This window comes from Chiloscyllium punctatum, chromosome 39, assembly GCF_047496795.1.
Source record: "Chiloscyllium punctatum isolate Juve2018m chromosome 39, sChiPun1.3, whole genome shotgun sequence".
Lineage (NCBI taxonomy): Eukaryota > Metazoa > Chordata > Chondrichthyes > Orectolobiformes > Hemiscylliidae > Chiloscyllium > Chiloscyllium punctatum.
The window spans coordinates 56,908,421-56,931,859 of NC_092777.1; the positions used below are offsets into that span (position 1 = coordinate 56,908,421).

A 23,439-nucleotide genomic window follows, 5' to 3' on the forward strand; every position below is an offset into this window, starting at 1 on the left:
AAAGCTACAAAGTATGCCCCCAAGTCACAATTTGCAGTATCAGAGAATGATGGTAATAGAAGCGCAACTATATTTCTGTGTTAGATTAACTGTTCTGTACTCAAGGTTAAAGTTAGATGGCACAGAGGATTTGAACATCAACAGTGAGAGTCACATAGCATTGAGAATGTAGACTTGAATAAAACTACTCTGTTTAATTACTAACCTCAGTCACATCAGTATGATGAAGGAAGAGAAAAACCATTAAACCTCTAGGATCTACAAGGATATTACAGCGGTCACTAGTATGTTTCCATTGTATCTAATTTCCATGGAATTATTTTCTATTTGATTTGGTAAATGTGCATCAAACCATAAAAGTGTCTTTAGTCACACTGTATGAACACATTGAGGTTTTAATATGCTGCCCTTTCCTGTGGCACATAGATCATTAACTCTGCCAAAGCAAGCAAAGAGAATTATATTTTGCTCATTGAATACAGGAACAAGTTTCAGGGCACCGTTAGTGAGTCTTTTCTACATATTTCAATTACTATACAGAAGCTGCACTGTCCCTACTGATAATGTTAACACTAAGGCCATGTGCTACCCCTACTTTCTTGCTCTTTCCAGGGCGATTTCAGCAAACTGATTTGATCAGTTCTCACAAAACATTCCTTCAAAAGGTTGCTGATGCCACAACACAATTGTCCTTCAGGCTTAAAAGTTATAACCTTTCGCCTATTTTGCAAATGTGATGGTGAAATTTACAGACATTTTGGTTTTGTATCTTGAATGAGTGCCTGAATTTATTTTTCCAAAGTCAGATGTGACACAACGCCAGGTTTATTTGAAATCACAAAATTTCAGAGAACTGCTCATTCATCACCTGACAAAGGGGCTGCGCTCCTAAAGCTTGTGGTTTCAAATAAACCTGGTGTGTGACTTCTGACTTTGTCCCCCCCAGTCCAACACCAGCACCTCCACATTATTTTTCCAAGTAAGAGATGAACACTTCAACCTACTCTTTACAATAGCAAATATCCTGTAGCAAGGTTCTTAAAACATGCACAATTTTAATAAGGTCAAAATGTATTATGTCTTGTCATATGTTCTTTTTTAAACAACAATGTTCAGCGCTTAGAAAGGCAACAAAGGCGCCAGCTAAGATTCTCAAAACTTCCTGATTCCAATATTTTATGTTCCTGGGAGCTACCTTTGTTCCTTTATACATCTGTTTGATGTGTGACTTGGATCTTTTTGATATAGAAGCATTTTAATGAATACAGTATGTAGGGACAGGCCCAGAACTTTCTGTCCCTTAGACATGTACCTCGATTCAATGAGATCATGGCTGATCTGTGGCCTAACTCCATATAATTGCCTTTGACCCAGATGCTTTAATACCTTTGCTCAATAAAAAAAATCTCTCTCAGATTTAAAACTAACCACTGATGTAGCATCAACTGCTATTTGTGGATGGGAGTTCCAAACCTCTCCCACCATTTGGGTGTAGAAGTGCTTCCTAACATCTCTCCTGATTGCCTGGCCCCAATTTTTAGACTAAGACCCCTAGTTCTAGAATCCCCAACCACTAGAAATACTTTCTCTTTACCTACCCTGTCTTTTTCTGTTAATATCTTGAAGACTTTGATCAGATCACCCCTTAATCTTCTACATTCTAGAGAAACCAAGGAAGATGGATAGAGTAAAGATATAGATTGACATTGATCTAATTGAATAGTGAAACAGACAAGAGGGGTTGAGTGGCGAACTGCTGTGTTTATGCACCATATCAGAATACTTAGCAGTTAATGTGTGCCTCCGTTGTTGCCTGACTGCGATTATAGGATCATTTAATTTCATCACAGCTTTTCTATGTCTCTTCATGCAATGGAAAGAAATTTTAAGCCAGCAACTTGCAGCAAAGCTTTCAGCCTCCTGTCTGTATTTTGTTTTGCTTACGCTGCCTCTGCTGAACAATTTCTCAATTTGTTAAATGTTTGTGCTGCAAGGAGAAGGGACAGAATTGTCAGGAATATGTGGCGGGACATCTGGGTCAGCGAAAATCATGATTTCTGAGAAACATAGAGCCCGCTTCTACACAGCAAATTGCGTACTCTCCCGGGCAAAGATGATTTAAGAAATCCTACACACTGAAACTACAAGGTTGCTAAAAGTGTAAGAATAAGGAAAGAATATTTACCAAGTTATCTATTCTATTCCACAATCCCCCTGTGACAATTCAATAGCACTGTTTTATCCCAGCTTGGGGAGGTTGATTTGTGGCACATTGGAACATAAGTGGCCTGATAGCATCATAAGTACTGATCTAACTAACAGTGTAAATGAGAAAAGCAGTAATGGTGAGCTCATCTAACACTTAAACTGGCTGTGGCAATGAGTAAGCAAGTAATCATTAGCAGGATGAATTTTAATTTAACCCAACATACTAAATTACCAAACTTTAGACAAGAAAGAAAAAAAAGACAGTTTGCAAAATCTTGTCTCAAGCTAGAACGTAAGAAACCATTCAGCTCTCTCACTTCTGTTTTCTATTTGGATGATTATTGGAAGTGTGACTATACAAACAGGAGCAGAGCCATTAACCCTCTGACCAGGTTCTGCTCTTCTCCAAGTGAGCTCACAGTAGATCTGTGTCTTAACACCATCCACGTACCTGCTTGGCTCCATATCCCTTTTTACCATATACAGATATTTAGGTTAGCTGGGTGATTATTGGATAAAAAAACTCATCAACATTTCCTGTCTGAACTTCAGCATGAAGTAGAGCCAATTAGCTGCGAGAACAAAGCAGTGGGATTATGCTTATTTCCGAAGCTAATAGTTCAAAACTTACAGAAGGGGCAAACATTGAAGAAGGTTGATAGAAAGAAATGGTAAAAGAAAATATTGTTAACTCATTGATTTACAACAATGATTAGTCAATCCACAACCTCATTTCATCTTATCAAGTTGCTACAATGGAATGGAATTTAATCTCGAATGACCTTGGGTGGTGTGAGAGTTCCAAAGTAGGTCTGAATCCAACCAACATCATTCCCATTGCAGGGACTGAATACAATTTTCTGCATGTAATTCACTTTTAACTCAAGGAACATTTAATCATACCATAGCACATTTCTAAGAGAAGGGGTCTCAGGATTGGGACCCTGAAAACCCAAGCACCATACCTGGTTCCAGCTAGAAGGAGAATCTTTGCATTTTCCAGACCTTTAGTCAACAGCTCTTTGATAACTTCTTGTATTATCAGCGCTCCCATGAAAGCATAGGCACCTACAACAAACAATAAGCATTGATTGGTGAGTGCATACCACAATGGAATAGTTTCTATACATACAGACTAAGGAGGACACCACTTTAACTGGAACACCAGCGGCAGCGGCACAGTGGTTAGCACTGCTGCCTCACAGCATCAGGGTCCCAGGTTCAATTCCAGCCTCGGGTGACTGTCTGTGTGGAGTTTGCACATTCTCCCTGTGTCAGTGTGGGTTTCCTCTGGGTGTTACAGCAGAGTCTGCCTCCTCTCTCTCTCCTGAAGGTACTGACTAGTGCAGGGTACTAATGGCCAAATTTTCCTACTTGACCTTTTCCTAGTGACTGCTAGTAGCTATTCGTCATTGAGTGGCATCAAATCCAACCTGTGTCAAAATCCTGGAATACCCTCCCCAACATAACAGCATACAGCCTGCAGCAGTTCAAGAAGGTAGTTCACCACCACCTTCTAGGAGAAAGTGAGGACTGCAAATGCTGGAGATCAGAGCTGTATTGCTGGAAAAGCGCAGCAGGTCAGGCAGCATCCAAGGAGCAGGAGAATCAACGTTTCAGGCATGAGCCCTTCTTCAGGAATGAGGAAAGTGTGTCCAGCAGGCTAAGATAAAAGGTAGGGAGGAGAGACTTGGGGGAGGGGCGTTGGAAATGCGATAGGTGGAAGAAGGTTAAGGTGAGGGTGATAGGCCGGAGAGGGGGTGGGGGCGGAGAGGTCAGGAAGAAGATTGCAGGTTAGGAAGGTGGTGCTGAGTTTGAGGGTTGGGACTGAGACAAGGTGGGGGGAGGGGAAATGAGGAAACTGGAGAAATCTGAGTTCATCCCTTGTGGTTGGAGGGTTCCTAGGCAGAAGATGAGGCACTCTTCCTCCAGCCATCGTGTTGCTATGGTCTGGTGACACAGGACACCCTCCTTCGACTGACCGATCTGGTCCTCACTCTGAACAACTTCTCTTTCCAATCCTCCCACTTCCTCCAAACCAAAGGAGTAGCCATGGGGACCCACATGGGCCCCAGCTATGCCTGCCTCTTCGTAGGATATGTGGAACAGTCCATCTTCCGCAGCTACACTGGCACCACCCCCCACCTTCTCCTCCGCTACATCGATGACTGTATCAGCGCTGCCTCGTGCTCCCACGAGGAGGTTGAACAGTTCATCCACTTTACCAACACCTTCCACCCCAACCTCAAATTTACCTGGACCATCTCAGACTCCTCCCTCCCCTTCCTAGACCTCTCCATTTCTATCTCGGGCGACCAACTCCCCACCTAGACTACACCTCCTCCTGCCCTGCCGCCTGTAAAAACGCCATCCCATATTCCCAATTCCTTCATCTCTGCTGCATCTGCTCCCAGGAGGACCAGTTCCAATACCGAACAACCCAGATGGCCTCCTTCTTCAAAGCCGCAATTTCCCCTCAGACGTAATCGACGATGGTCTCCACTGCATCTCCTCCACTTCCTGTTCCTCTGCCCTTAAGCCCTGCCCCTCCAATCGCCACCAGGTCAGAACCCCACTGGTCCTCACCTACCACCCCACCAACCTCCATATACATCGTATCATCCGTTGTCATTTCCGCCACCTCCAAACGGACCCCACCACCAGGGATATATTTCCCTCCCTTCCCTTATCAGCATTCCAAAAAGACCACTCCCTCCGTGACTCCCTCGTCAGGTCCACCCCCCCCCACCAACCCAACCTCCACTCCCGGCACCTTCCCCTGCAACCACAAGAAATGCAAAACTTGCGCCCACACCTCCCCCCTTACTTCCCTCCAAGGCTCCAAGGGATGCTTCCATATCCACCACAAATTCACCTGCACCTCCACAAACATCATTTCCTGCATCCGCTGCATCCGATGTGGCCTCCTCTATATTGGGGAGACAGGCCGCCTACTTGCGGAACGTTTCAGAGAACACCTCTGGGACACCCGGACCAACCAACCCAACCAGCCCGTGGCTCAACACTTCAACTCCCCCTCCCACTCCACCAAGGACATGCAGGTCCTTGGACTCCTCCATCGCCGGACCATAGCAACACGACGGCTGGAGGAAGAGCGCCTCATCTTCCGCCTAGGAACCCTCCAACCACAAGGGATGAACTCAGATTTCTCAAGTTTCCTCATTTCCCCTCCCCCCGCCTTGTCTCAGTCCCAACCCTTGAACTCAGCACCACCTTCCTAACCTGCAATCTTCTTCCTGAACTCTCCGCCCCCACCCCCACTCCGGCCTATCACCCTCACCTTAACCTCCTTCCACCTATCGCGTTTCCAACGCCCCTCCCCCAAGTCCCTCCTCCCTACCTTTTATCTTAGCCTGCTTGGCACACTTTCCTCATTCCCGAAGAAGGGCTCATGCCCGAAAAGTTGATTCTCCTGCTCCTTGGATGCTGCCTGACCTGCTGTGCTTTTCCAGCAACACATTTTCAGCACCACCACCTTCTCAAGAACGACTAAGGGTGGGCAATAAATGCTGACCAGCCAGCAACACCCATGTCCCACAAGTGATTAATATGAAAACGTTCATGCACACCAACCTTTAAGAAAGGTCTTTAGATAGCAATGGTGATCAAGAGTTACAGCACTTTATCGACTGAGGTAAAGCTGGATAAACGAAATTTAATGTTCAATTTTAAAAATTGAAGAGTTTTAGTATAGTGAATGGGGAGAGTGTATTTAAAGCATTTTTTTGAGAAGGTTTGTAGCTCAGGTTGATGCTAAGTATGTAAGTTAGCTCGCTGAGCCTGAAGGTTTTTTTTCAGACATTTTGTCACCAACTGCCCACCAAAGGACCCGACCCACTATTACTAGTTTCTATACATATAGACAAAGAAGGACACCACTTTGACTGGAACAACAGTGGGGGCGGCACAGTGGCTCAGTGGTTAGCACTAGGGTCCCAGGTTCGATTCCAGCCTCAGGCGACTGTATGTGTGGAGTTTGCACATTCTCCCCGTGTCTGCGTGGGTTTCCTCCCACAGTCCAAAGATGTGCAGGTCAGGTGAATTGGCCATGCTAAATTGCCCGTAGTGTTCGGTGCATTAGTCAGAGGGAAATGGGTCGGTGTGGACTGGTTGGGCCAAAGGGCCTGTTTCCACACTGTAGGGAATCTAATCGAATCATCCCCTTCCACCAAAAAAAATACCCAACATCTGAGGACAGGCGAAACAAAGACACACACGAGAATTCTTAGAGGCAGGGCATTCTAACCAGAACTCCATTAATTAAACACATCAATTTAGATCCTATCTACTTTACCTTGAAAAAAATCGGAAATGGTATCATCCGCCTTAAGAAACCTCGACCTATAAATAGTGAGATGGGACATACCACCAGTGCTTCACCAGAGACTCTCACTGATGATGTTCCCTAGTATGACGATGAAATATCTGAAAACAAACCTTCAAGCTCAGCGAGCTAATTTACATACCGAAAGCTTAAAAATGTGTTGCTGGAAAAGCGCAGCAGGTAAAGGGGAAAAGGAACCCTCCAACCACACGGGATGAATGCAGATTTCTCCAGCTTTCTCATTTCCCCTCCCCCCACCTTTTCTCAGTCCCAACCCTCAGACTCAGCACCGCCTTCTTGACTTGTAATCTTCTCCGTGACCTCTCCGCTCCCACCCCCTCTCTGGCCTATCACTCTCACCTTAACCTCCTTCCACCTATCGTATTCCTAATGCCCTTCCCCCAAGTCCCTCCTTCCTACCTATTATCTTAGCCTTCTTGGCACACCCTCCTCATTCCTCAAGAAGGGCTTATGCCCGAAACGTCGATTCTCCTGTTCCTTTGATGCTGCCTGACCTGCTGTGCTTTTCCAGCAACACATTTTTAAGCTCTGATCTCCAGCATCTGCTGTCCTCACTTTCTCCTAACTTACATACCTAGTCTAGTTAAAACTGAAATAAAACGGAGAAAAGTTTAAGAAAACTTTGTTTACAAAGAAAGATATTTTACCAAAGGGAGTTATTAAGACAAAGGCCATTGCACCTTTAAAAGGGAAGGAGGGAATATAAATTTGAAGCAAAGAAAGAGCAGAGTGGTGGGGAAGACAGCAGGGCAATGGGATTAATCATAGATTAATGGGATTAATGGGATTAATCATAGATTAATGGGATTAATGGGATTAATGGGATTAATCATAGATTAATGGGATTAATCATAGATTGCTCCAACAAAAACCTGTGCAAGTCTGACAAATGTTTTAGTACAAGTGACACTGGTAAAAGTAACAGTTGTTAGCCAGAAAGTGATGGCAACCAGGTAACCTTCAGGTCACTTCAGACGGCATTTCTACTGACCTGTTGGGATCAGAACTGTAGGTTTCTTTTCTTAAATGGCATTAGAAAACCAGTCAGGTCTTTATGGCAAGACAGACTTCTGGTCACTGGTACCGCTGCCATCCTTCTTATTTAAATGGTTAGATTGTTTACTTTTGACTGTAAGCTTGTTTGGTTCAATTAGCTAAATTCACAGATCCTCCAATACCACATCAAAAGTGTCATTCAGCTCAGTGACCATTGGTAAGCTACTGGACCTCAGAGGCATAATAAGTAAATCAGATTCTGCCCCAATGCATGCAGGTTTTCAAATTCTGGTAACTCAACAACAATCAAGTGTTGGAACTTTAGTTACAGGCACTATGGTGATCTGTAATGTCCATGTCACTGTCCTGGACATAGTCAGTCAACTGAATTCAACTATCAGACTAGGACCTTCCACATGTGTATAGCTTAGTGTCACTCCAAGTAATGAACTTATTCATTTGAGAAACCTACATAAATTTGATAGAGATACATTCTGCTTAAAACAACATAGAACCAAACCAGAACATACTTTTCTCAGATTTCTGGGATGCTCCACTCCAGACGTCACTTGAGCAATAAGGGATAAAACTGAAAGAGGAAAAAATGTGCAATTAATCAATGTGCCAGATATTATTATTTGAGTAGAAATATAATTCTTAGTGTCACACAGAATTGCACAAGTTTCTTCTGGATGGGAGAAATTGGAAAAGACTTTTTCATGCCTACGATAATCCAACAACGCCAGTCCTGGATTTGCCAATAGACTTCAAGGGCATCACAGGGAACCAGGCCTCTCAGGACCTTCACAACAGGGAGGGAGCCATTCACCCTGGTCTCTTAAACTTTCTAAAGGATCAGAGGTAGGTCTGTGTGAGATCAAGGAGCATGTCAGCACTGTCTTCTACCCGAGATGGTGTGTGGTGAATGACAGTGGCAGAAAAATAACCTGCAAATCAGGGGGAATGGTGCAGGAGATTATAACTCCCAGCCTGTACTTATGCTATATATATAATGCACAGTGTGGTTTGACAAATGCACAGGAGTTACTGGAATGATTACATGGCATACTTTTGTGTGTTGCCTACCTTTTTGCGGATAGTTCTAGTTAGAATAAACTAATATGATCTCAATCCCAACATAAGAATCATAACATCAGTAAAAGAACAAGCACATTCATTACTCAGTTCCTTAGATGGGACTAGTGAAGTCAGTGCTGATACATATAATGTGGTTCTATGCAATTATTTAACTTCCCCAGATTTAACATTACCACGTTGTTCAAAATTTTCCTCATGTTCTTCCTTTACGCACAGCATCACCCAGAGGTGCAAATACTTGATGGGGTATGAAAAAGCCCCAACTAGCCATCCTTTCTATGTGCCTATCCAGTCAGTGTACCAAGCTGACTTACTACAGTGGTGATTGTATGTTGCAGTTCACTCATGGAGCCCAGGTTGCAATGACTTTTATATACATGTTGTAGTCCAGGGCTATGGATTGTGATGGTGGAGGTTCCAGTGTTATTCCTGTCATGTAGTTGACCAGGAATTTTCCTGCTCTGACCGCCTGCCATTGGCATGTATTGGAAGGGTTTATAGGTTCATAATCAATCTGCTTATAAATGCAGCTTCCTTGGCCATCGAATCCTGGGGTGATACACAAATCCAGAACGTTTTCCTCATGGCAGGGATGCCACCATTGCCCCAGGAGATGTTTCAAATTTGACAATGAACTCCAGCTTATCCAAAGCCATGGTTCACGTGGGAAAGGCTAAACTGTAATTACAAGTAGGAATGCCACTTCATATTTTCCCTCTTGATCCAAGAGTACTTCAGTCACTTGTATTCACTCCTCCCCTAACTTTGACTGATTGATTGATCCAGCATAGGAGATATCAAGACTCCTGCAGTTTGTATAATTTTTCACACATCCATGGGATGTTAGCTTTGCTGGTAATCTTGGGAAACAGCTGAAAAATGTGTTGCTGGAAAAGTGCAGCAGGTCAGGAAGCGTCCAAGGAGCAGGAGAATTGACGTTTCGGGCATAAGCCCTTCTTCAGGAATGAAACACTCTCGGGAAGTTTGACACCATCCAAGACAAATCAGCCCACTTGATTAGCATTCCATTCACCACCTTCAGTTCAGTCCGTCCACCATTGACACACGGTCTGAGCATTGTGTACCATTCACAAGATGCACCACAGCAACTCCCCAAATCCTCTTCAACATCGCCTTCCAACCTCTACTGACTCGAAGGACAAGGGCAGCAGATACATGGGAGCATCACCACTTACCTGCAAGTTCCCCTCCGAGCCACACACTTTCCTGATTTGGAACTATCCTGTTTTTCCTTCATGATTTCCGCCAAGTTCCTGAACCCACCTACCTAGCAGCACTGTGAGAATGTCTGCCCTCCATGGACCACAACAGTCCAAGAAAGGAGCTAACCACCATTTTCTCAAGGACAATTAGGGATGGGGAATAAAAGCTGGCCCAGCCAACAAACTCTACTTTGCCCCATGAAAGACTGTGATGAGTCAGCTTCTTGAACCGCTGTAGATTGTATGTTGTAAGTTCTCCCTCTGTCCTAATATATATGGAAGTCCAGAGGTTTGACCTAACAAGGAACAATGATATATTTCCAAGTCAGGAGGGTGGTGTGTGACTTGAAGGAGAATTTGATGGTTGTGATCTTCCCATTCAGTTGTTGTTCTTGACCATGGAGATGGTTGAGGGGCATGGGTTTAGACATTCAATCTTAAACCAGGTGTCGCATTTTTATGAGCCGTCAAGTGAATTAGTTTAAAATTTTCTATTATTATGTTCCATATTCAGACATCATAACTTTTCCAAATTTGGTTCCAAATTGTTTGAGTTGACCAAAACTTACACCATATTAGCGTTCCACCAGTAAGGATTTTCTTCTGGCTGAGGAGACAGGATTCCAGTTCCTGATGAAAGAAAAGACCCAGAAACATCAGGTCTATGAGCTTAATGTGAATTTGAATACACACATTTCTTTTAAATTTCATGAAATATTTTGAGGGAAACCAGGATTTTGACTTGTCAGAGATATAAAGGATCCACAGTCAATTTTGTTGCATATTGAGAGTACATACTAGGACAGTTACTTCAATATTTGAAGAATTTGGGTTGGGATTCCTAGTATGTAAAATGATTATGGAATGTGGAGCAAGCATTAGAATAATCATTTTCAGCTAAAATATAGGAATTTCAGTTACAAATGAATAGTTAATCTGCAAATGTTCATGGGAAATTTTTCAATTTTTATAGTATCTCTCAGTGAAATTGCCAATTAAGTCAATCTGCGTTAAATTATGGATAGCTTTCTGTGGTGGTCTCTAGCCATTAGAAATTAGGCTGACTGATTCAAGGACGTTGCTAAACCCTTATTGTTAATGTTCAAAATGCATGGAAGTGGCAGGCAACTCCACCCTGTGAAGCTCCAAACTACACGGGAAACTTCAATCACAGGAACAAGCAATCAGAAAAATCATCTTCATATTGCCCAGAAGAATCATATTGGATTCCAGACGTTAACTCTATTTCCTTCTCCATGGATTCTGCCAGACCTGCTGAATTTCTCCAGCACTTTGTACTTATTTTGAGTATCTAGCATCATGGTGTTGTGCTTTAATTTGTTGCTAACCCATGCCTGTTGTCTTATGCCAGTTTAAATACTGTGGTGTCTTGGAACTTAATGCCTTTTTGTGCTTTATCGTGCTTTATTATTTTGAACTTTATTGTGCTTTGTTGCTTTAAGTTTAATGGAAAGGTGATGATTATTGAGAAATTTGATGAGTTCATCTAATCCTGCTCCTGTGCAAGTCCAATTACCCCATATGCTAACTATGGAAAGGAATGTGATTTTGTCTGTCATCAGTGGAGAAGGAGCCTGTGAAAACCGGAAAAAGTCACCTGAAAATCACAAAGTGACTCTCCAAGAAAATTTCAAGAGGAGTCCTTGGAAAAAGAAAAATGACTTTTTTAAATCCCATCTCATTGGCACTTTAGCCAGACAGATATAATATGGGAGGGCAGAGTGGAGGAAAAGAAATGAATGATTAGTCCTTTATCCCATCCAAGTCCCAAAGCAGTCTGCCTGAAATGTATACAATAGCAACAGATTGCACTTATATAGTGTCCTTAACATCTACAGCATTAGATGTTAACATTGTGAAAATTCCAAAGGTGCTTCAGTGGAGCATCTAAATACATGACATGATTTTGGGCATTTTTCAAAAAGATTACAGGAGTACAGTGATGTAGTCTATGAACTGCCAATATCTTAGCAAATAGCAAATGACTATGGTATACTTCTGCAGGACTTTGGTGACATCACCCACTGAATGCCCAGATCTAATGACTTTGGAAATGATTATTCTAATGCTTTATTCGACTGAAATGTTTTCTCTCTGTTGCGTGAACAATAGCGCAGCGTCCAAACCATAATTTCTAATACCAACCTGTTTTACTTCGAGGCCAGTTGGTGGAGCTCATTAACCGGCGCATGGTGTCATATCGCGTGTCACAGTTCTCTTTGCTGAAACAGTACCAGCCCCCTGGGAGAACAGAGGCAAACAGCACATTCAAGATTGAATAGGACAGTCAGCATGAGACATCTACGGATTAGAAACATACCAATTCTGCACTCCAGAAATATGAATAGTCTATAAATACTGTAGATGTCCATGAATAAAAACTAACAAATCCTTCAGGATCAAAAAAAAAAGAAAAGGCAGATTAATAGCTTAGTTTAAACATTTGATTGGGACTAGGACTGGAAGACAAGTCAGACATTTACTCATGAACAAAAAGCAGATGGGGAAGGTCAGGAAGAGGAGGAATGGCCCAACAAGGTTTTGTTTAGAATCCTGTTGAGTGAAGTGTGATGATCATGATCAAGTGTGATGATCAATGAGGCAACTAAAAGACATCAAAGTATCAGGGCATCTGTCAGGACAGGTTGGAGGTGAAATAGAAAATGGGACTAAAAGAAAAATACTGCGGAAAATCTGGGAGAAAATTTTGAAAATAGGAGCCATTTGTAAGCACACGCAAACGATAAAGCAGAACAACACCTTGGGAGCAAATCCCCAAACAAGCCACCGAGAGAGAGGAAGCCCCTGCATATCTCAATTCATATGGGTCAGAAACGAGCTGGTACATTATAAAACCTCTGACAGCCAGTTGGTGAAGGAGGAGACCAGAAGTCAATCTTCATAGAGCTGTAGATTTTATTTACAAAGTGAATGGGGTCTGGGTGGGTTGTGTTTCGGCGGGTCAGTGTGGACTTGTTAGGCTGAAGGGCCTGTTTCCACACTGTAAGTAATCTAATCTAATCTAATCTAAATGTATAGCTCTGAAATCTACAACTCATTATCAGTGTCAAACCAATGGTTCCAAATTCTCTCCTCAAAGTGGCACAAAATTAATACAATAAATGTAATATATTGAGGTAATTATAAGTTCACTGGCAAATTTTACAAAAACATGCCAAAATAAATAAACTTTAAAACTCTAAATTAACAATGACAACAGATGCGTTAAAATATCCCCAGTACCAAATCTGAAAAGACTAATGTTTTATTAATGCCCCTGATATGCAGTGCTTTCTGACATTGAACAAGATCCATGCAATTTTAATTCAATTAAACCCCATTCACTTAGGGTTAAAATCAGGCCTGCTATCTCTGTAAATTGCTCCCCTCAATTACAGAAACTACTTCTAGCATTAGATGTTTTGAGGAGTAGGGGTTATGGGTAACACAAAGTAAGTTGTATTTATCGCCAATCACTGGTCATACGAAGGACACAAAGAATCAAACTGGAGTCACATAGAGGCCAGACCAGATGGGACTGCAGGTCGCCTTTTTGAAGAAACTTAAAGTAGTTGAATGTTTACAGCAATCTAAAAGATTTCATGGCAATTTTCTGATGCTAGAAAATTACCAAATTTATTACATTCCATTTTACATCTAAATACCCACATCCATGCTTCCATTCCCCATATTATTGCAAAAACATAGCAGGAAACTTTTGCATAGCCCAGATTGCTTTGACATCATACCAAATCATTTTTGTTGCTCTTAACTTTACCTCATCAAACTATTTCCACCAGTGTCACTAATAGTGATAGACTCATGGAGGGACTGTGTGAGATGTAGTTTATGCTGAGGTGAATGCTTAATGTTGCAATGGAATCAATAGTAGACCTAAGTATTCCTGGGTTATTCAGGGGCAGATGGACTGGATTCACATTGAATTAGAAATTCACAAAATAGAAAGCTAGGAAGGAGTTTGAAGGGTTCAACTTAAGTTGTACCATACACTCAAAAGGATTTGCACTCTCTCCATCAAATCGCTATCATTCAGTATCCAGCTAAAAATGGACAAATGCACTTTTCCAAATTATTCCCTTGAATAATTCATAAATGACCAGAAGGATAATGGAAGAAAACTGGAATGAGGAGATTTGATTTTAACTTACAGCAAAAACTTACATTCATTTAGCAATGATACAAAATAAAGCAGCCAGAAACATTTCACAGGAATATTACTGAACAAATGTTCACCCTGAGTCACATAGGAGATGTCAGGTGGATGATAAGAGATTTGGATTTTAATGTTCTTAAAGGAATTGGGAGAGGTGGAAAGGCAGAAAGGTTTAGGGAAGGAATTCCAGATTCAGGGGCCCAGACAAATGAAGGCACAGCCACCAGTAGAGGAACAATTAAAATCTGGGTTGCACAAGAGGATGGAATTGAGATCTACCAGGGTTCAGTAGGCAGCACCTTCACCGTTGGCTCAGAGGGTTGTGAGAGGATTACTCCAAAGATTTGAGTGCAAAAGTAAAGGCCAGCATTACAGTGCAGCACTGAGTGGGTGCTGTACTGTTGGAGGTACTGCTTTTGGCTAATTTGAAGAAATGTAATGGAGTTCTTACCCTGATCAGTACATACTTCCAATTAATATCACCAGTCAAATAGATGACCATTATCTCTTTGTTGTCTGTGGGAGATTGCTGTTTGCAACTTGGTTAATGTAATTCCAATATTACATCAGTGGTTAGACAGCAGAATAACTTAATTGGTTAGAATGTCCTGAAGTCGTTAGAGGTGTATATGTGCAACCTTGGGAGTTGGTTAGCTTAGTTGGCTGAGAGGCTGGTTTAAAATGTGGGTTAACATCAAGAGTATGGGTTCAATTCCCATCTTAGCTGAAGTTAGCATTAATGTCCTGTCTTGTCAAGCTCACCCATCACCTGAGGCATGGTGACCTTTGGGGTAACCTCAAAACCAGCCATCTCTCTAATGAGAGAGTGGGACTATGGTGACTTGACCTTGACCTAGGTGCCGACTTGTTTTTCTTTATAATGAGAGGACTGCTGTTGCTTGAAGGAGTGAGCCATAATGGAAGTTGAACATGAGGATGAGAATTTTAAGATTCAGATGTTGCTGAGATAGGAGCCAATGGAGGCCAGGAGTAAAGAATACACTGGACTTGTTGGGATTTACATTTTAAACATGATCTTGGAATTAGTGTTTCAGATCAGAGAGACATAAGGATTTAGGAACATAATTCTTCAAAATTTGTGCCACAGGTGGATAGAATGGTTGAGAAAGCATTTAGTGTGCTTTCCTTCATTGCTCAGGCCTTCGAGTATGGGAGTTGGAATGTCATGTTGTACAGGACATTGATGAGGCCTCTTCAGGAGTGCTATGTGTAGTTCTAATGTTATTAAACTGGATTGGGTTCAGATTGGGTCCAGGTTTTGCCAGGAATGGAGGGTTTTGATTATTAAGATAGGCTGGGACTTTTCTTCACTGGAGTGTAGAAGGTTGAGGGATGGCCTTGTAGAGGTGTCTAAAATCATGAGGGGCATGGATAAGGTGAATACCAAAGTTTTTTTCCTCTAAGTTAGGAGAGTTCAAAACTAGGAGGCATAATTTTAAGGTGAGAGGAGAAAGATTTAAAAAAGGACATGGGAGGCAACTTTTATATACAGAGTGGTTCATGCGTGGAATGAACTGCAAGTGGAAGTGGTGGATGTAAGTACATTGTTTAAAAGACATTTGGATAAGTTCATGAATAGGAACGATTTGGAGGGATATGAACCAAATACAGGCAGGTGGGACTAGTTTAGTTTGGGAACGTGGTCTGCATGGACTAGTTGGACCGAAGGGTCTGTTTTGTGCTGTATCATTTTATGACAGTGTCCCTGGGAGCAGCAATGTCAGGTGCCAGGAATAGCACTTGCAGACCTCACCAATGCACTGAATCATAACCTCAACCATTCCTTATTGTTCTATTTTATTATGAAGTAATTGTGAGGGTTGTATTTTGCTGACTGGAAGAGGAAGAAAATCTTTAGTTCACCATATTTTTTACACGATGGTTAAATCACTATACCTTTTCAGGGAAGAAGTCTGAACTAGGGTCCTTGATAGACAATGTTTAAATAAAATACTAATACTAAAAAGAGTACTGGATGGATTTTATAATTTGTGTTTCCGATTATATCAAATCATTCTAGCAATATTAATCTTCAAATTAATCTTCAATTCTCTCTGATATAAAATTCCCCATTGCCATGATAGTTTTAGAGTCTGGATGGGCGGCACAGTGGCTCAGTGGTTAGCACTGCTGCCTCACGGTCCCAGGGACCCAACTTCGATTCTAGCCTCAGGCAACTGTCTGTGTGGAGTTTGCATATTCTCCCGTGTCTGCGTGGGTTTCCTCCGGGTGCCCCGGTTTCCTCCCACAGTCCAAAGATGTGCAGGCCAGGTGAATTGGTCATGCTAAATTGCCCATAGTGTTAGGTGCATTAGTCAGAGGGAAATGGATCTGGGTGGGTTACTCTTCAGAGGTGTAGACTTGTTGGTCTGAAGGGCCTGTTTCCACAATGTAGGAGATCTAATCTAATCACTGGAGTTGGTGATGGGACACAGCAGAGGATAAGGAGCTGAGTGGCTAGATTCAATCCCTGGGGACATCCCCTGGAGAAAGGGACAGCTGCAAGGGAAACCCCTACAGGTGCTGGAAAGCTGAAGCACCGGAACAGGAATTTGGAAGAGAGGGAGTAGCATCCTTTCAAAAACACCAGGGATGTTCCATGTTAGTGTTCCTGAGATCTCCCGTAGTTTCCGAGCAGGTTGCTGTTCTCTCGCGCATTTCCCCAGGATCTCACTCATTACCAACGCCAATAGATAAAGTGAAATTCGGAAAAAAATATTATTTTGACTAAACGTCAAGTCAGATGTCAGTGCTGTAATGTCTAAAAAGTAGTATTATGTCAGCGACTGACTTCACAACATCCCTCTGCCTAGCAGTGCTTTGGGACGGCCTGGGGATGGGGAAAACGCTATATAAATGAAAGCTTTTCTTTAAGAAATCTATCCACCTGCATTCAAAGCCCCAAACTCACCTTCTAAAAAGATTAACCAGCGCCTACTGCCTTTCGACTCTTTCATATAATACCTGTGAAAGTAATGGTAAATCAGTGAAAGCAACATACAGACAGAGAGAGAGCTCACTTTGTGTTAAAAAAAACTATTCGGAAGCCTCGGAAAAACTAAGCTGGACTGTGGCAAACAAAACTTGTCATTGGCTGGACCAGGAAAGACGCTGAAGATCCCAGCGAGTCAGGCAGCAGCCATAGAGAGAGAGTGAGCCCGGATGACTCTCCATCAGAACTGACCTGAAGAAAGTCCAGATTTCGGGTTTTCTGCGTTGGGAATCTGGTGGGGTTTTTCTTTCGCGAAACTCCTGCGGAGGGAGGGGTGTTAGCTGACAGAGATGGAGCCCGGGGTAGGGAGTCACTGGCCTGCCCCGTGAGCCATTGCTCAGAGTGCAGCTGTGTGTCAGAGATCAGCCCCCCCGCCCAAGCGCTAACTCTTGTCGAAACTGGAGAAGGGAATGTGTCCCCGCTGTGGCAGAGTAACGAAGGTCACCGGAATTTTGGGACGTTAAACCTCGGCCGCTGTTAACACTCTGATAGAACGGGCGGGGGTGAATTTATAAAACTGGTAGCACCCTGTCGCTGGAAGCTGAGAGTCTCTCACCCCGCGATTTGAGAAGTTAGGGATCTCCCTAATGAACCAAATCCTGGATTGCTATGTAATAGCACCTCAATGTTTGTTACCTGTTGAACTCTCAAATTCGCCTTTTATTTAAAATATATATCGAAAACCAACACAATCAATTCCAAAAAAACCCGACATTGCTCTGAATTTTGTCACTTTAAATATTATTCTCACATTTAAAATGACTAAAGACATGAAAAGATCTAGGAACTGCGCCCCACCCCCCTCGGCTTTGGTGATAAAGAAAAAAATCTCATTTAATGCGCCGCTTCTGTTAATTCCACACCGTCATGTGCGTCTTAAAGAGAGAAGGGGGGATGTTATCTTCTCTTTCTGTTGTTTTTCCGAATTCTGGTTTGAACTAAGAGTTTGTGGGACTGTGTGTGAAATTGATCAGGATGTGAGTTTTACACAGGGGGGTGGGTGAAATTGATCAGGATGAGTTTCACACGGGGAGGGGGTGAAACTGATCAGGATATGAGTTTCACACAGGGAGGGGGTGAAATTGATCAGGATGTGAGTTTTACACGGGGAGGGGTGAAATTGATCAGGATGTGAGTTTCACACAGGGAGGGGGTGAAATTGATCAGGATGTGAGTTTTACACGGGGAGGGGTGAAATTGATCAGGATGTGAGTTTCACACAGGGAGGGGGTGAAATTGATCAGGATGTGAGTTTCACACAGGGAGGGGGTGAAATTGATCAGGATGTGAGTTTCACACAGGGAGGGGTTGAAATTGATCAGGATGTGAGTTTCACACAGGGAGGGGGTGAAATTGATCAGGATGTGAGTTTCACACAGGGAGGGGGTGAAATTGATCAGGATGTGAGTTTCACACAGGGAGGGGGTGAAATTGATCAGGATGTGAGTTTTACACAGGGAGGGGTGAAATTGATCAGGATGTGAGTTTTACACAGGGAGGGGGTGAAATTGATCGGGATGTGAGTATCAGACGGACTAGTAGGTTGGGGAAGGAGGCTGGGATGTGCGGAGGAGTCACCTTTGGGGTGTTGTATATAGGAGAATGCCGGGTCCCGGTGCGAGTGAGCGACACGGGGCCGTGTACAGCCCTGAGCTGCTGTATTCGGGACATTGCAGAGTGAATCCACGCGTTCTTCAGCAATTTCCAGCTCCGATTTTAGGTTTTTAGGGTTGGGGGGGGGGTGTTGGTGGTGTGGAGAAGGGGGAGAGAAAGAGAGAGAGAAGTCGGAGAGAGAAAGAGAGAGAGAAGGGGTGGGGGAGAGAGAAAGAGAGAAGCTCCATCCATAAAGTGGACTTTAAAAAAATACATCTGAAAAAACATGTCATTCGCACCAGGATTCCCTTCAGCAGCAAAAACCAATCCCTGAGAACTTTTGATCATTGATTGAGGAGGGGTGCAGATAGTTGGGCATTTTATTTTTGGGGGGGGGTGGTAGTTAACTTTTCTCTAGCCCTGCCTGTCTTCAAAGGAAGCCGAGTGTCGTGCTTGAAGGGGCTGGTTTTTAAAATGAAATCCTCTCTGCCGGACAATGTGAGATGTCAGTGGGGTTTTTTTTTAGGAGGGGGGGGGGGGGGAAGGGACCGGTCCAGTCAGGCGGGGGGGGTGGGGGTTGAAATTCCTTACCCAGCCGGAGTGCCGTCGTTACAGGTAACCGAGGAGTTGGTCAGAAAGTGGAGTCTCATGTCATCGTTGAGCTTCTGGACGGAGCAGGGGTAGAGGGACTGAGCCAGGCTCTTGATCTGAGTCATGAAGTTATCAATGTTCCCTTCAACCGCGGTGAAATCCAAAGTGAAACTCTCCTCGGTCTCAGGCGCCGCCGCCGCCTGGTGCTGCTGACTCCTGTCCCGGGCAGAGAGCCCTTGGGGCCGGCGGTAGTGGGAGTTCTGTCGGGCACCCTTCCAGCTTTTCCTGGTGTCGGCGGGGCCGCCGAGCTGACACAGGGCGAAGCCGAAGAGCAGCGGGCGCCACAGGCTCGGAGCGGAGACCATTCTCTGCAGAACTCTCTCTCTCTCTCTATTCCCCCTTTCTCAAAAAAAAAACCCACTTAAAGCAAAATCCGCTCAGGTTACTCCCGCTGTCTCAGGATAGGATTCCAGCACCCCAACCAAAATAATAAAAAAAAACACTGGTCCCTGACGCAGGGAGAGTGAAACCCAACTAAATTTTTAAAAAACTGAAATTAATTTTAAAAAAAGAACTCAAGCAGAATAAAACAGAAAATCGTACAATTTAAACGTGTCAATTTTCCAGCCGAGGTAGTTTTCCCCTCCCAATAGTTATTCTCAATAGTTTAAATCTTTTCTCTTTAAAAAGACGACTTGGTGGATATGATTTAAAGTAAAGTTCTCCCCAATTGTTACAGCAGCTCCCTGGAGTTGGATGAGGAATCTCGAGCCGCCCCTGAGTGCTGAAGCCACGCTGGTTAAATACTGAGGGAGCTCACTCCACACACTCTGCTCCGGTCGGGAACATGGCTCGGGGCGGGGGGGGGGGGGGGGGGAGGGAGGGGGGAGTTGAATTGCCATCTCCGCTTATTTCATCTTCCCTCTGACTCCCTGCCAATGAACGCACTGGCCAACAGAAAATTGGGCGGTCTTTGAGAGTGGGGGCCCTTTCATCCGCCACCTCGCCAGCAACCCCCCCCCCCACCACCCACCCACAAGCCCCTCCCCAACCATCACCCACACCCCCGCCCCCACACACACACCCCACAGCCCTTCTCTGAGGTGTTCCCCCAATCGCCTTTGATCTCCCCCATTAGGGGTGCGGTGGGGGGGGGGGAGTGCTGTCGGGCAATGGGAGGGGATTTCCTCCCCCCTCGCAGTTGCTGTCCAGTTGCGTCTCCCCCACCCCCCTCAACAAACAGGACTGGGGGGGAGGTTGGGAGTGATTGCCGTCCCTTTGATGTTGCCGCCGTGTTAAGTGTTCCCAAAGATCAGAGCGGATTGATTCCAGTCTTTCCAGAGAGAGAGAGAGAGAGAGAGAGAGAGGGGTGGGGGGGGGGGGGAGGGGGATATACCGCGCTCTCCCGGGAGATTTAATTTTTGGATATTCCGTGTTGTTCCAGCTACAGCAGCACGGGGGGAAAGACCCATCGTGTCCTCATCAGTTAGAAAGCATCTATTTTAATCCCATTTTCCAGCCCTTTCCTTGTCTGTGCTGGTGTTTGATGTGCTCTCCAGAAGTAGTTTTTAAATGTCTTCAAGTCCCCGCCTTTTCAGTTCCGGATTCCCACTGACCGGCGTCTGATTGTGTCTCTTCAAACCCTCCTTAAAACGGTGTCCCTTCATTACTGACCTCTCCACCAACATCGAGAGTTTCGCCCGGCCTATCCCGTCAATGCTCCTCAATCAGGTTTTTCTTTAGATTTAGATTCCCTACAGTGTGGAAACAGGCCCTTCGGCCCAACCAGTCCACACCGACCCTCCGAAGAGCAACCCACCCAGACCCGTTCCCCTACATTCACCCCTGACTAACACTATGGGCAATTTCCCACGGCCAATCCACCTGACCTGCACATCTTTGGGCTGTAGGAGGAAACCGGAGCACCCGGGGGAAACCCACCCAGACACGGGGAGAATGTGCAAACTCCACATTGGACAGCCGCCCGAGGTTGGAATCCCTGGGGTCCCTGAGGCTGTGAGGCAGCAGAGCTAAACACTGAGCCAGCGTGTCCCCCTGCCCTCCCGCTCCCCCCACCCCCCCCCACCCCCCAACCCCACCCCATCCTTCTCCGCTCTGAGGAAAACAGTCCCGTCTATCCAGGGACAAAACTCAGGCTGAGAGGGGAAAAGACATAAAAGGAACCTAAGGGTGGTACATGAATGGAATGAGCTGCCAGCGGATGTGGTGGAGGCTGGTACAATTGCAACATTTAAGAGGCATCTGCTGGGTATATGAATAGGAAGGGTTTGGGCCAAGTGCTGGCAAAAGGTGAGATGAAGAGAACTGGACGGCATTGACGAGTTGGACCGAAGGGTCTGTTTCCGGGCTGTACAGCTCGATGACTCTAAGTTCTGAGGGGAGGTCACTCGACCCGAAATGTTATCAATGACTTCTGCTCAGCATCTGTGGCGAGAAATCAGAGCTCACGTTTCGAGTCGAGTGACCCTTCCTCATTCTGAGGAGCTTTTCCAGCGGCGTTCATTTGACAGCACCCGCAGTTCTTTGGGGTTCTTATCCAGTCTCTCTCCACCCCAGGCAGTATCCTGGTGAATCCCCTCAACTCACTCCAGTGCAATCACACCCCTCCCATAGACTGGTGACCAGAATGGCAGACAGTTCTCCAGCTGGAGCTGATCTGGAAGTGGTGCACAGCTGTCTGTGTGTGTGTGTGTGTGGAAGATACTTCACACCGCGGTCTGTCCCCCAGCTCAAACTGTTTCAGTCCCCCCGCCCCCCGCACTGGGGCTCTGGGCACAGCTTTGAAATCCAGCTTTAACTCCATCGGATTTGGAGCTTCCCCAACTGGTACTCTCAGGCTCATCTGAAACCGCGGAGCGATTGCAAATTAAATCGCACCCCCGGAACACCCCCCCCCCGCAAAAAAACCTTACCTCGTCCCCAATAATCTCTGAGGGGACCCTCTGACGGCCGGAGCTCAGCCAGTCAGTGAGAGCTCAGCATTTTGTTTTACTGAGACACAGCGATGCTGCGTTTGAAGGAGCGACGCTCCGAAAGCTAGTGCTTCCGATTAAACCTGTTGGACTAAAACCTGGTGTTGTGTGATTTTTAAAAAAACTTTGTCCACCCCAGTCCAATACCGGCATCTCCAAACCGTTTCTCTGAAATAGACTTTTTCTAAATAATGTCAGACAGAACAAGGGTCCCTTTAACAGAGAGAGAGAGCACACATCCCCTGGTCAGTACTGTCAGCCATAGTCCCTATTATTTCCCAATCACTGCTTGTTTACACAAAGTTCAGAAAACAGTCCGAGCGAGAGCCAGTGCTGCTTCAACCCTCTCAACTCCAAACGACGCGGAAACCCCGCTCACAGGATAAAACAACAGCCCATCCTGTTGTATTTGAAGTGATCGCTTCAGATAAGGGATGGGCATTTGAGATAAGGGATATTTATTCAAGAAACAACACGGGTTGGGGTGGGAGAGAGAGAGTAGGAACAGTGTGAGTGTGACAGGGTACTGCGGGGGTAGGGGGAATCCGAGAGACTAGAGCGGTCAACCTGGGTCACCACCTTGGCGGGAGTTGAGGGGGAGGGAGAAAGGTACATGAGGGAGAGAGAGAGAGAGAGAGAGAATAAGGACTGGGCCGGGATTGAGGGGTGGTGGGAGAGACAGGAAGGAGGTAATAGGGGCCAATTCCAATTCAGTTCCTTTCATCGCTCAGTTCCCCCGCCCCGGGAGGTCGGTGACACAGGCACCTTCCCCATTAGTCCCGTCCTGCCAGAAACTGCTCTGTCGGTTTCCGTTCTCTCCGCTCCGGGAGGCTCGACCCCAGGGTCCGGGACAGGGAGAGAGTGTCCCAGGTCAGACCCGAATTCTTCCCCAGCCGCAGCGGCGCGGGATTGAAGGAGGAACGGGCTGTTTCTGACCGAGAAGACAGGGACGGAGAGAGGGAGTGAAAGAGGGAAGAAGTGAGGGAATGTGAGTGAGGGAAGGATGGAATGTGTGTGTGAGGGAGGGAGGGAAGGAATGTGTGATGAGTGAGGGAGGGAATGTGTGAGTGAGTGAGGGAGGGAACGTGTGTGAGGGAGGGAGGGAGAGGATGTGTGTGAGTGAGTGAGGGAAGGAATGTGTGAGTGAGGGACGGGACGTGTGT

General features: G+C 45.0%; 2 protein-coding genes across 2 annotated transcripts in view; one reads left to right on the top strand and one right to left on the bottom strand.

Moving 5' to 3' along the window:
- Nucleotides 1–20,132, bottom strand: part of notum1a (notum, palmitoleoyl-protein carboxylesterase a) — a 43,695-nt gene extending 23,563 nt beyond the window's left edge. Inside the window, exons 1-6 of the mRNA XM_072558781.1 lie at nt 19,284–20,132; nt 17,019–17,071; nt 12,058–12,153; nt 10,461–10,521; nt 8,101–8,159; nt 3,174–3,276 (exon numbers count right to left, since the gene is read on the bottom strand). Coding sequence (XP_072414882.1) covers nt 3,174–3,276; nt 8,101–8,159; nt 10,461–10,521; nt 12,058–12,153; nt 17,019–17,071; nt 19,284–19,648 — 737 coding nt within the window. The 5' untranslated portion in view covers nt 19,649–20,132. The remainder of the gene's footprint in view (nt 1–3,173; nt 3,277–8,100; nt 8,160–10,460; nt 10,522–12,057; nt 12,154–17,018; nt 17,072–19,283) is intronic.
- aspscr1 (ASPSCR1 tether for SLC2A4, UBX domain containing) overlaps nt 1–23,439 on the top strand; it is a 337,421-nt gene that overhangs the window by 54,692 nt on the left and 259,290 nt on the right. The gene's annotated exons all lie outside the window — the stretch shown is intronic.